The following is a 13223-nucleotide window of genomic DNA, read 5'->3' as shown; positions in this document are numbered from 1 at the left end:
AGAAAGACCCTAAAGAAATCTCATCAGAGAAAAGGGGGAAATTGGGAAATGGACCACGGAGATGACTTGATCATGGTTTTCGTTTTGTGTGGTAAAAGAAAGACAGGCTGTTGAAAACCCATGCAGCTCAGTCACCTCATCCCGTAGACAGGAAATCTAGTGTCACGGGTGCATTTGCCCAGGGTACCACATGTGACACTAGAGATCAGAATTTAGCTCTTCTGCCTCCTTCAGTCACTTAGGAACTGCTAACTGGAGCAAGGATCTAAGATAACGGGAGAGGAATGAGAAGTCCCCATAGACAGACAAGCACAGAGCAGCCTTTGTGGCACACTCTCTGCTGCTGTTGAGTGACAGGACATCAGCTGAGTACCTGCAGCTTGACTGGTTCATTCTTTAGCCATGCCTATTGTTGATGACCTTTACCAATTAAGCTTGACCTTTGAATACTTAAATACTTAAAATAAGACCCTTACATTTAATAATTTTAAATGTAACCCGTTTTTTTTAGGATGCATATTTACATATGAATTAAAGCATGCATAGGCAGCCTCAGTTCCACAATCGGTTATAAGGTGTTTTGAAAGCACTCTGTGGGCTGCCTTATTCCTTACTGTTTGAAGCAAATGAAATTCTTTCGAATGGTATTTATCAGCCACCTGTTGACCAGAGGCTGGAAGTTTGGGGTGAGTTTTCGGACTGTCTTCAGTTCTCAGCTGTATTTTCCATCACTATGACACAAGCTGCTTAGGAAGTAAGGAGAGGTTTGTTCTTCTCATGGCTCTGAAGAGTCAAGCCTCAGCCCAGAGCATGTGGTGAGAGAGGTCTATCAGCAAGAAGAGCAGAGCAGTCACACCTTGAACCAGGGCAGAAGCTAAAACGTGAGCTATCCAACCCCCTGTGAGGGCTTGTCCCCAGTAATCTCAGGATTGCTGTCCCGCCTCGCCCCTTAAAGCCTTCAACACCTCCCAGTCTGTCCACCGTGGGAACCGTCCTGCCTATGTGGACCTTTGGAGGAAAGTCAGTCCCCAAACCACAGCAGCCTGGGTGTTCTTCCTTCTTGCACTAAAGTTATGTCCAGCTCTTTCAAGACAACTCATGAGTTGGAGACAACTCCACAGCACAGGAATTGGGGAAGAATTTTGTCGCCGCTTAAAATGGAAAGCATTAAGTTGTCTTTGAGACAACTGAGGGTGTGATTGTTTATGAAATATAATACTCCAGAAAAACAGCTGAGGTGAGGAGCTGAGGGAGGGGGGGTAGCCCAGTGACCAAACACTTGCCTAGCATCCAAAGTGTTTGTCCGAGATTGATCTTCAACACTCAAAAAGAAAAAAAAAAGTGCAAAATTTATTCAGCGAGTTAATTACCAGTCCGAGTTAAACTAGCCATAGTGAGGCCATCTTGGGCACAGTGGGCTTTTGAGTTTTGGTTTGTTTTTCTTCTTAACTTCAGAGACTGTTCCGAGTAGGAGTCAGATTCAGTTAAAAGCTCCACTCCCTGTTCACCTGACGATTGAACACATTCCTTAGCCCAGGGTTCTGCAGTTTCCCTAGTAGGAAAATGGAGATCTTGCTCGAACCCATTTCACAGGGTCTGAACAGAGTTACAGTGTTTCTGGTTGTGTGGAAACTGAAACATAATAGTCGTTGTGGAGGTATGAAAATACTGTAGGAATCCTGGTGACCGGAATGAGTGGAAATGACATGTGAAGAGACATGTAATAACATCCTATTCTCTTCTCTGTGGGGGGAGAGAGGGAGAATTCAAAGGTATGCAAGCTCCTACAGATCCCAGATCCATGTCAGGTGTCTCCCTCCCAACCTCAAAAGGCCAATCAATGAACGCGGTGCTCACTGATTGGCTAGACTGGCTGACCGCCAAACCCCAGGGCGCCCCTCTCACCCACCCCACTTCCGGTTTTTACATGGATACTGGGGATCTGAACTCCGGTCCTCACGCTTGCTCTGCTGGTGTCTTAGCCAACTCTCCCGCTCCAGTTAGGTCCTGTTCATAGTCATGAGAATCTGTGTTTGGGCCATTTAGGGGGAAATCACCATTCATGTGAGAGTAGAGACCGAATCAGGAAGCAGAGTGGGAAAGCATGACTTAGCTCTTTCTTCTCCTCTCTGTTTATTTTACAGTGAGGACAGAACTTTGGAAGCCGCAGTTGTCAGAGTCATCAACCCTGGAGTGCAGAGCGATGGCGAGCTGGGGTTCCCAGAGTCTTCCTCCTCTCTGGTGCTGAAGGAGTTCCTGCGCGAGGCCCCCGAGCTCATCACCCAGCAGCTGGCACATCTCCTCAGAGGTGCGGATGGGCGCCGCCGCAGTAGAGACAGGAAGCTTAATGGGCTGGCTCTCAACCTGCTCATGCAGAAAGAGTGCGATCCATTCTTGGGTTAACAATCCCTTTAAAGACCCCGGGAAGCTTCATCAGAGAGGCAGGGAGTAAAGAGTTTGTTAAAGAGTAGCATTATATTGAATATTAAAAATGTGCATTTAGAAACAGGCACAAGGGCCTGTGCCGTTTCACTAGACAGGAATGTTAAATGGGCCTGCTGCACCCTGGCTGGCGAGCGAGAGCAGCTCCTCTGGCTGTTAATAGCTTCCAAAGGAGATTCTTCTCTGCGACAGTGTGAGCACGGATCAGAATTCCCTGTTCCTGTGGCCTTGGAGCATCCACCAATACGTTGCAAGCTTGGTGTGTATAATCCTGCCTGCAGGGCAAAATAGGCACGTTTTTGTTCGGATGATATGATGCAGCGTCCTTCAGCCCGGTCTTCTACAGGTTGCATTGCATAGGTTTTTAATGTGGGTCCCTGCTGCAGGGTACAGTCACAGTCAGCCTTCTTCTGTGTCCAGGGTCTCCACCTCATGGACTCATCCCGCCTTGGGCTGAAGATAATCGCTTTAAACTGTGTGTGTATCCGCCACAACAAAGGCATCTCTTATTAATATTATTCTCTAAAAAAAAAAACCAAGCTTAACACTTTACACCTTTTCTCCATTGTACTAAGTAAGGCAGAGGATTACACTGAGTATTCTAAGTATTGTAAGGTGTGTGAAAGACATCTGAGGGTTTCACAGGGTGCAGACAAGCTCTGCTTTGTCTTACACATGGGCGTAGGGCACTCACACATTTCAGTATCTGTGTGGGTCCTGGGCTCAACTGCCTAGAGATACTGGGCTGACCATACGCTGCTATTCTCCATTGCTGGAACCTCCTGCTTCCAATGAATGATTTCACATTAGAAACTTCCCACAAAGTGAGCACAGACATTCAGTTATTTTTACATATAAGATATGCATTTTTTTTTTTGTATAAAGTTTTCTTTTCCTTCCACGGTTCACAGTAGTCATGGCAGGCACAAATTATTGTTTAATGTAGGACAGTTGGGAGACAGACCGATGGAACGAAAAATAGTGTAGGCTCAGAGCAGGCTGGCTCAACTCTTCCAAAGACTTTTTTCTTCTGCCTCACTTTCTAACACAATTTGGAGGGGAAGTCCAAGAGTTACATAGTTCTTCTACAAGTTTTAGAACCAAAAGCCCCAGGAAACTGGTCCTAAGTAGTATAACGACCCATCAGAAGCTTTCCAGCTAGCTTTCCATCCGGGTCATAACTGGGTTTTCTCTTTGTTGCAACTGTTTTCCACTGACGTTTTCCACGATCGCTGATGGAGACCCAATCTAAACCTACTTTGATCTATTTCTTCCACAAAATCAGTTGCCTTTAAAAGGTATCCATAGGGTGGTGACAGGTCTCTGGCTACCACTGATCACATTCAGAATTCAGGCCTTCTGAGAAGCATGGCCTCTCCCTGGCCCCATTCAAATACCCATCTCCTCATTAGATGTGCCCCCCTGAGGTTTTTCAGGCATCCCCAGCTTTTCTCACTCTGGAGCACCCACGCCCCCCCCCCCCCCCCCCCCCGTGGGGTGCCTGTTCCTCTGCCTGTCATTCCTTTTCCACCTGTCCCTCCAGAATGTCAGTCTCCTGAAAAGAGACGCCTTGTAGGCTGTGGCCACATCCCTACCCTGTGCCCCCGGTGCCCCCACTCTCCTCGGCACATACTGCATCTGAGGAAAAGAATACAAAACATGTCTATAAAAATACAAACGCACAGCCCAGTAGATCATCGGGAAGGACCCGCCCTTTGGTAATTACTCAGCTAGAGAGGGAATGTGCAGACATTGCCTTTTTCTTGTGCCCACAGCTTGCTCCTGCCTGGAGGTAGCCAGCGTTCTGAATCCGTGGCATCAATTTCTTTGCTTGTCGTTATCCTTTAACCAGCCCTGAGTATGTAGCTCGGGTCACAGCACATGGGTTTTGTACGGTTGTGTGCTTTACATGAATGGACCCAGAGAGTCAGTGTACATTCTCTTCACTCTCACATCTACACATGTACTTTAAACACAGTGTGTACCCTCACAGCTCAGTTATCTACGAATCTCTCATCTTGTCATTTAAATACTTCTTGCACAGAGTATTTAAAGTATCTTGCCAAATGGCACACAACAAAATAAAACAGTAAAAGAGTCAGGGTGAAGAGAAAGAACAGTAGAGGAAAGAATCACATCAGCCAGCATTCAGGGAGCATTCAGAGGCAGATGGATCTCTGTGAATTCAGGCCAGTCTGGGCTACAAAGTGAGCCTAGGACAGTCAAGTCTACACATAGAAACCCTATCTCAAAACAAACAAACAAACAAACAAACAAACAAACAAACAAAGAAACAAAAAATCAGGATCTCATATAAAATTTGGGGGTGTGGCAACAGTATCCAGTTTCAAACTTTGGATGCAAGCTTCTTGAAACAAATGATAACAGAAATGTGATTCCTGGTGAATTTCACATTATTATGAAGACAGGTCCTCTGGACAGGTGTGCATCTCTGTCACAGAGAGGGCTTGTCTCCTGTTTTCTTTGCTTCTAAAGAGGAACAAACTAATTTTAAAGGTGAACTTTTCTTCTCTTTTTTTCCCCATCAGTCCTCTCAAAAAGGTACCTGACTCTGCTGCCATTGTTCCAATTCATCTGTATCTGTTGATGCCTTTCTCTCAACACAAAAATAAATATTCAGATTCAATCATTTCATCTCCTTGGCCCTAAAACTTCCTACTGTAATTAGCTACCAAACTGTTTGCAATATACTATGCTATTTTATTCAAATACTGACGTAGAACCTGATTGCTATCGGAGTTGCTAAGTGGCCATTTTCATTGCTGTCATGCTGTCATCATTGATAAAATCTCCGAATGCTTCTCTGACAGTTTTCCTTGCTACTGTGGCCTTTTGGCCCTGAGGACAGTTAGGGATGTGTGCTAACAAGTAACTCAGTGCAACAGCAGTGTTTCAAGTATAATTTGAATTTAATTTCTCTTCTTTTAAAATAGCTATCAGTGCTTATTAACTGAGCAAATTATGACAATGTAACAGTCGACACCTTAATTCATCCTTCCAATAAGTTTGTCAGTCTGGCCGTCCCTGTTGCTGGCTTCTGTCTCTCCCACTTGCTTCTTTGCAGTGTCTTCATACAGTACAAATCTCCCCAGTCAGGTACTTCACACAGATGAAGCTATGTCTCCCAGAAGAGCCCACATTCAAAGTGGAGTCTGTCAAGGCGGTTCTCATTGATTTGGTCATTCCTCGTGTTTGGTATCCCCACACAGTGTTTTATTTGATAAATGTGCCACCAAAGAGCCAGAGAAGAGAACGGAGCTGCCACACCTCCAAAGCATACGCCTGAGTTCTGCAGAGGCACCCAGGTCGCTTGCTTTTCTCGCCTCGGGCCGTGCCTATCTCAGCTCTGTACATCCGCGCTTCGTTTCTTTGTTCACAAGCTTCCCCTGTCTCTATCACATTGTTTGCATAAGCTTCTTTCTTAAGTACCTGGTCTACAGCTCTGTGGAGATTTTTCCTTCTCCGTCTAATCGTGCTGCAGTAGGAGCTTGCTTTTCCTTCTGTCTGCATGCTCTGTGGTTACAGGCAGAGAAGACATTGCTGGGCTTTAAACAGGAGCTTCTCCAAGCTGCTGCATCTGGGCTTAGTTTGAAACTTAGTAATTTCAAGGCACAAACTGCTAAGGCATGTATTTATAAAGTCTCACTTTTTAATTTTTTGTGTAAGACATGATATGCACAGGAAGACAGGGCTGTCGTGCTGGTAAGATCATCGGCCTTAGTTCATAGAAATGTATCTTAAAATCTTTCGGCTTCTTCCTTCCCATCTCCCTTTGTTCTTATTGTGTCATTCTCTTTTTCTTTCTTTTCTCCTTTCATCTCCTTTTCTTGCTTCTCTTCCCCTGCCCTTTCTGGAAGATTCTTTTATTATTATTGTCAAATATGACCAATGTGAACATATCTAATAGTCACATTTTGTGGCCTAAACTTTGTCTTTGGTCATATTCTGGGTTTGTGCCATACACAGAAACCATCATTCTGTTCAGCCTGCGTTGCTTTATTTCCTCAGAGGTGTGTTCTAGGGGAGGCTGCCAACTCCAGGATCCATTAAATTGCTGAATCATCACACCGAGGTGTGTGCGCGTGTGGTGTGTGTGTGTGTGTGTGTGTGTGTGTGTGTGTTTGTGTGTGTGTGTGTTTCCAGGAACCATCTGGCAGTGAGATTTCAGTCACTGATTTCCAAGCGTGCTTCCATTGAGTCCATACTTTGCCCCAATGGCCCTTCAAGTTTGTTTGCATAAGCCCTTGACAGCAGCCGCAGGTTGAAGACTAAAGCAAACTGCAGCCCTTGTTCTTAGAATTGAGTGAAGTGGAAAGCCATGGCCAAGTCCTCAGGAGCTGGCTCTCCATTCTGCTGGCAATCCCAGCTGACCTTTAATAAAGACTAGTTGTTTGCTATTTTGGTAGACTGCGTTAACGGCTTCAAAAAGGTCCTTATAAGGAGGTCAAATGGGAAAGGGACAGAGCCAAGGTGGGTGTGTTTTCTTCCTCTCTTGCCCAAAGGGTGAATCATGCCATTTCCAAATGGTTATGACATCCGAGGAATTATGCTGTCTGCTTTGCTTAGGGAGAGGCCAGGGGTGGGAAATAGAATTTATAGTTTCTCTTAGAAAATTAAAGTAACTGTGAGATCCCGGCTTTAGTTTTCAGCCACACAAAGGTACCCTTTCTCTTACATTAAGACACTAAATCCGCAAGGACTGCAAACAAAGAATGTGCTTGTTTTCATATTTTTTTAGACAAAAATGGGAATTACATTGTCTTTTTTCCTTTCTCTTTTCTTTCTCTGCACATCTCTGTTTTTATTCTTTAATATTTTTTTGTTTCAGTATGGAAAAAAATGTCAGGTAAAGAGAAAAGAGATTAAAGCACCCCCCCCCACACACACACACACTTTCTTTATTAGGAATTCATCATGTAGACAACACTAATCTCCTGTGCTAACTGCCTCCCAGTTTCTCATGTGCAGTGTTATTAGCAAGAGGCTCTTTACATCCCCATTCTTCTGATAGAAATAAAACATTTGTTATATTTTATTACAATTGCCTTTTTTGTTGCTTGTTCTTAATTGCTCTTAATTTTGTCTCCTTCTTATCAGCCTGTGAATAACTGGGATGCTTTTGGGTACAGGTTTATGGATTGTTTCTGTCCTCAAAATTTGCTAGAAGTCAAGTTGGCACTCATTAAGAACCAGGCTCTAATGTGCTAACAGGTGTCTCTGGCTACTCTATATCTTGATACCAATTCATAACACAATTATATAATTATTAAGTGTGTTTCTGGGCATTCAGAACAGAGGGAGTAGAGTTTCACATTAAATTTTATACAGGTCCCCTCTGTGATGCCTTGTCTAACTGCATAGAAGTTCATGGTGTTGTATAGACTTAGGGTCTGGTTAATTTTGGTGTGCGATATTTTCTTTATTTGAAAGTTTGAAAATAATAAATCTTATAAGATAACATGGACAAATATGTTTCTAATGTGAAGTGGAGAGTCTCCAAAGGAGTCCTGGGATGAAGGTGGGCCATAGCCTTTGTCATCCAGTAAAGACAGCTCAGGGTGTGGAGTTAGAGTGAGCCATGCTGTTGGATTCTGCTTACCCAAGTATCTTCTATTGAATTTAAACATTGCGTTTCTCTTTCTGTGTGTTTTAAAACCAAGACTCTCAGCCACATGGCAAGCCTGCAGTTGTCTATAACAAATATTTACAGTTGTGAGCGTGGCCTTTAACGGCCGAGCCATCTCTCTAGCCTGTCTACAACAAATATTAAAGCGCCCTTTGTTTTCTTCTGTCTTCTTATCTGTGTGGAGACTTCCTTTATATCTTTCATCAAAATAATGCTTTGCACTATGATGAGCATAGGATCCAGCACAGATCTAGGAATCTAGCTGGGTTCTATTAAGCCTGATAGCAGGGCAGCATGCAAATATGTAAAAATGCTATCTTACCTTCAGAGAATTTGAAAAAAAAAATGCATCTTAACTCTTAAAATACTTTCATAAAAACATATCATCTATGATCATTTATTATGAGGCTTATTCACCACTTCATGATTGCTCTTAATCATTTAAAAATGAATAAAACATAAGACCATATAGAATATATTGAAGCATATGCTTAACTTTTCTCAAGATAATACATTTTATTATTGTACTCCAACTTTATCCACTTTACCAAAATTAAAATACGGGGTAATAAAGAAACCCTCAAACCCTCACATCAAAGAAAAGCTGATTCTTAATTTGACCAAGTCAACTACATATTTGTGAAAGAGATTCTTAAATATTTTATATTTGAAACCATTCAACTTTTAAATTTTGACTTTTAATTGTTTGGTGATTGTTTATATAAATTTTTGCATACTCCCCTTATATGCAGCAAATTGCTAAATTTGCTTACTATTTTCATGTCATGTGAAGATTTTTTTTGAGGCTTTTGCAGACCTTGTAAGGGGAAATGCACTTTCAATTCTTCCTCCTTCCCTTCTCCCCTAACCTTTCCTTCCTCTTCTTTTTCCCTTTCCTCTCCCTTCCTCCCTTTTCTCTTCCTTCTCCCTCACCCTCTCTTTCCCTTTCTCCAGTTCTCTCTTTCCCTTCCCCTCCCTTTTCACTTATCTCTTTTTCCTCTCCTCTACTCTTCCATCCTTTTTTTGTTCAACGGAAAACACAACATACAAGTGAAAAGCTCATATAGCTTGACATTGCTACCATTTCTCTGAACAATCTAAGAGCCTTAGAATGCTTCCTCTCTATTCAGCCCCTCCTACTAACACGTGTTGAATTGAATCTATTTTAAGCTCTCTAAGATACCATGATTGCTTCGTACAGGGAATGCCGATTTGTGCTGACCACATTATTTACATTGCCCAAATGGTCTTCCTTCCTGTATTTGGGTTTTCAATGATCTGAAATTGTTGTCTTTTGCCTTTGTGTTTATTTCAGAGTTTATTTATTTGTGACACACTTCTACCTTTTCCCTAGAAATGCCTGTTTTCAGCCATGTTTTCCCTGAATGTGGGGCTCTGGAACGGTGATGATGTTTGCCTGCATTTTGAAGCCAGGATTCTACCTTCTTCCATCCTTTTAACTAAGAATCCGGGTTCTGTTTCACTGCACATTTTTTGTTTGGAGTGTTTTTTTTTTTTTTTCTCACACTGACTTAATCTTTTTCTGTGTAATTTTTAGCAGTTTTCCTGCCTGCAGATGTTTCACTTTATGTTAATCATGATTTGGGTTCATAGTTTTTCTTAAATATTATAATTCTCTTCCTCCCTTCCCTCGTGGGAACTGTCCCACACATATTAAAACCAGTCCTGTGTTCTTAGGTCCCCACAACTTTCTTTGTAGTTTTGGTCACTTTTTCTCTCCAGGCATCAGTGTACATATTTTCCTCTCACTTGGTTTCCAGTTCCCTGCCAAATCTGATCTACTGTGGAAAACATTTTGAGGTTCTTAAGCCAGGCCATTAAAATTTAGAATTTTAAATTTTCATGTAATTGGTCATAAGATTCAATTCTCTGGCTAGTTTCATTTTATTCCCTTTGGCTCTGTTCCCATCCATCTTCTTGTGAGTTTTCCCTCCATAGTTTACAGTCACTGGGTTTCAGTTCCCTTCTGTCTGGTAGCTTTTGAAGGATGGCTGAGCCTTAGTTACAGACAGTGTCAAGGAGGTGAGGTGATGGTGAGTTCTCTAGTGTCGAGGGGACTTCCTTTCCCACCTCAGAGCAGCTGGAAGAGTCACAGAGACCTGATCTGTCTGTTCAAATCGACTCAGAGCAGGATTTGCAATACTTGGAGAACATTCTGTTTTTGTTTTACCCTTCTCCTTGGCAGCAGCCAGCAAATGTTTCCCAAAGAGGGCCAACAAGCAGATATTTCAGGCTCTGTTGAGACAATTAAGTCTGACCTCATATATTTTTAAAAAGCCTATAAACGATGTATAAATTAACAGAGATGGCTGTGTCCCCAAAAACTGTGTTTATAAAATCAAGGAGCTAGCTAGGTTGGTAACCCCTCAGGCCTGCCATCTCAAAACCAAGATGACTAAGAGTCTTCTCCAAGGCCTTATGAGACTGCTCTTAGGGCTCAGGGCTTCTCTGCCCAGTGGCTACAGCTTCTGAATTAGCAGCTGCCCCAATAGGGAAGCAGCTGGCATGCTGAGTCTCTGCTCTGTACTTGCACCATCCTAGCTCCCAAGTTGCTGCTATGTGACCTCTGATGCAGTCACAGGTTTTCTGTTGTTGCTGGGCATGTGTTCTTGTTCAGCTGGTCTACCGGATCCAGAAGCTGGTGAACACCCTTTGTAAGATTTGGATTTGTGTTGGCCTTAAAAACAAATGAGAAAATGATTTTTATGTTTTATATTTTTAATACCAAAAATCTACTCAAATTCTCTTGGTCACCCTCTACTGTTACTTGGTCATTTCTAGTAATTCTGTCCCATTTTTCTTCATGGTAAGATGCTATTCATATACACAAAACAGAGGAGAAAAACAGCTGGGCTACCTACATTTCCTTTTCTATTTTATTCTCTAGATGGTAGCCAGAGTACAAATTCTGGCTTAGAAAAATTCAAAATGTAGGTGATAGCATGTTGCTGCTCCAATTTAAAACTCTGTAATGATCCCCCATTGCCCTTAGAATACAAATACAAAGCAGTTTGAAATGGCTTTTGTTACCTGTCTCTAACTCTTCAGCCTATTTTTTGTTTTGTTTTGTTTGTTTGTTTGATTTTGAGACAGGGTTTTTCTGTGTAGCCTTGGCTGTCTAGGACTCACTTTGTAGACCAAACTGGCCTGGAACTCACAGAGATCCATCTGCCTCTCCTTCCCCAAGTGCTGGAATTACAGGCATGTGCTACCACACCCTGGTACCTATTCTTTTTTATTATTATTATTATTATTATTATTATTATTATTATTATTATTGTTATTATTATTATTATTATTTCTTTATTTCTACATTTTTCCCTAAAACCAGAGTAGCAAACTGATAATCTCAGTTTAAAGTTTAGACCCAGGCTGTGAGACTGTATAATTAGATAACTATAAATCACTTCAAAGCCATGTATGGGGCTTGAAAGGCTAGAAACAGCCTTCGGTTAGCTAAGCTGTCAGACTGCATGGCTGTGCACCATGGAATTGTACAGTTATTTGGCTATTAAAAAGAAGTAAATGAATATATAAAATTGGTAGCATGGTGAGTTGGAAGAGTATTCTCTGGTCCCTCAAAAAGGATGGAATTGACTAAAATTTTAAATAGTTGACCATTAATTTCTATTTTGAAATTATTGGAAACCAAGGCCATCTCCTTTCCCATGTTTGTGTGGAGGTGCTTTGTTCCTTCTTCCTAAACTGTGCCCTGGAGAGCAGGGGCCAGTCCTGCCACTGAAGCCAGTACCTGCAGCATGAGGATGGTGGTTTTTGTTGTTCCTGTGTGGGCTGAGGGAGAGCTCAAGGGTGTTTGTCCCCATGCCTTTCAGGCAGCATCCTGTTCAAGTGGATGACCATGGATCCCGAACTCCCAGAGAAGCAGGAGGAGATCCTCTCCATCCTGGAAGAACAGTTTCCCAACCTGCCTCCCAGGGATGATATCATCAGCGTGCTGCAGGAGACCCAGCTCAGCGCTCAGGGTGAGTGACCGTCCCAACTCTCACTGCTCCTGGGAGGGGTGGCTCTCCTGTGGGGTGCTATCAGGAGGTGAATCTGAGTGTACTTGCGCATTCTTCCCCCTTTCGCTGTGTGTGTGTGTGTGTGTGTGTGTGTGTGTGTGTGTGTGTGTGCGCGCGCGCGCGGGGGGGGGGTGTCTGGGTTTATGCTGTCGGTATGGAAGCAGGTCCCTATGTTGGAACCCCTTTCTCAGGCTTCTGCCTGGGTGTATAACTAACCTATGAGCTAATCCATGTGGTGTCTATACCTGTTGAACAAATCCTATTTTGAGAATATCGCTGAAGCTGCACAAAAAAAAAAAAAATGGGATTTCATAATTTTGGTTTTGTTTAGAAGACAGAGAAGGATGTCTAAGCCAACAAAATTGTTCTCTAAGTCTAGGCTTCCTTGGGACAGTGGAATAATAAGCAGCTGTTAATAATAAACAGCTGTATTTCGGTGAGAGCTTCATCAGAGCAAGGTTCTGATAGTCTAAATTTGTAAGGATGATCTTCCTGAATCTTCCTGACAACCCCCCTCTCCAGATTAGAACACTGAACCACAGCAGGCTCCTCTGCTCTCCCAGCATCCAATATACAACTGAGTGGGGGAAGGATCTAAATCCAGAAGGCCTGCCTTTAAGGAGAAAATACAAACTACAAAAATTTCTCCTTTATTTGGAGTTTTGTAGGAGTAATCTCATTTATTTGAGGAGTCTCTCTCAAATGCTTTATCCAGCCATTAGGCTCTGTAGGACACCAAGGCTCACTAGGAAACTCTGAGAAAGAGTTAAATCTGCACTTTAGGGTGCCCCCCCCCCACTGAGTAAAGTGGTGGATGGGAGCAGGCCACACGGGCTAACTTTCTGGAATTTTGTGAGTTGGCTAACACTGGCCTAACAGTTTGAAATAGTGGTCACAGTAGGTGTTTTAACACAAGAGAAACAGGTAAAGTACTATGAACTAGGTTTAGTTGCTGTTTGTTAAACCAGCAGACCATTGAAATGGTCAGGGCCCCTTAGTCTAGTGGGGAGTGAATTCCCCATAGTGGACTCAAGTGGCCAGCGAAGTTCTCAGGTGGCCAGTGGAGTTCTCAGGTGGCCAGTGGAGTTCTC

General features: G+C 42.8%; 1 protein-coding gene across 1 annotated transcript in view; it reads left to right on the top strand.

The window, feature by feature from the left end:
- The first annotated feature begins 2233 nt into the window (after positions 1–2233).
- Positions 2234–13223, top strand: part of Prune2 (prune homolog 2 with BCH domain) — a 195805-nt gene continuing 184815 nt past the window's right edge. Inside the window, exons 1-2 of the mRNA XM_055613838.1 lie at positions 2234–2308; positions 11944–12093. Coding sequence (XP_055469813.1) covers positions 11964–12093 — 130 coding nt within the window. The 5' untranslated portion in view covers positions 2234–2308; positions 11944–11963. The remainder of the gene's footprint in view (positions 2309–11943; positions 12094–13223) is intronic.

Source organism: Psammomys obesus, unplaced genomic scaffold (genome assembly GCF_907164565.1).
Source record: "Psammomys obesus unplaced genomic scaffold, mPsaObe1.curated_primary_1811, whole genome shotgun sequence".
NCBI classification, from domain to species: Eukaryota; Metazoa; Chordata; class Mammalia; order Rodentia; family Muridae; genus Psammomys; species Psammomys obesus.
This window is presented reverse-complemented; position numbering and strand designations above follow the sequence as displayed.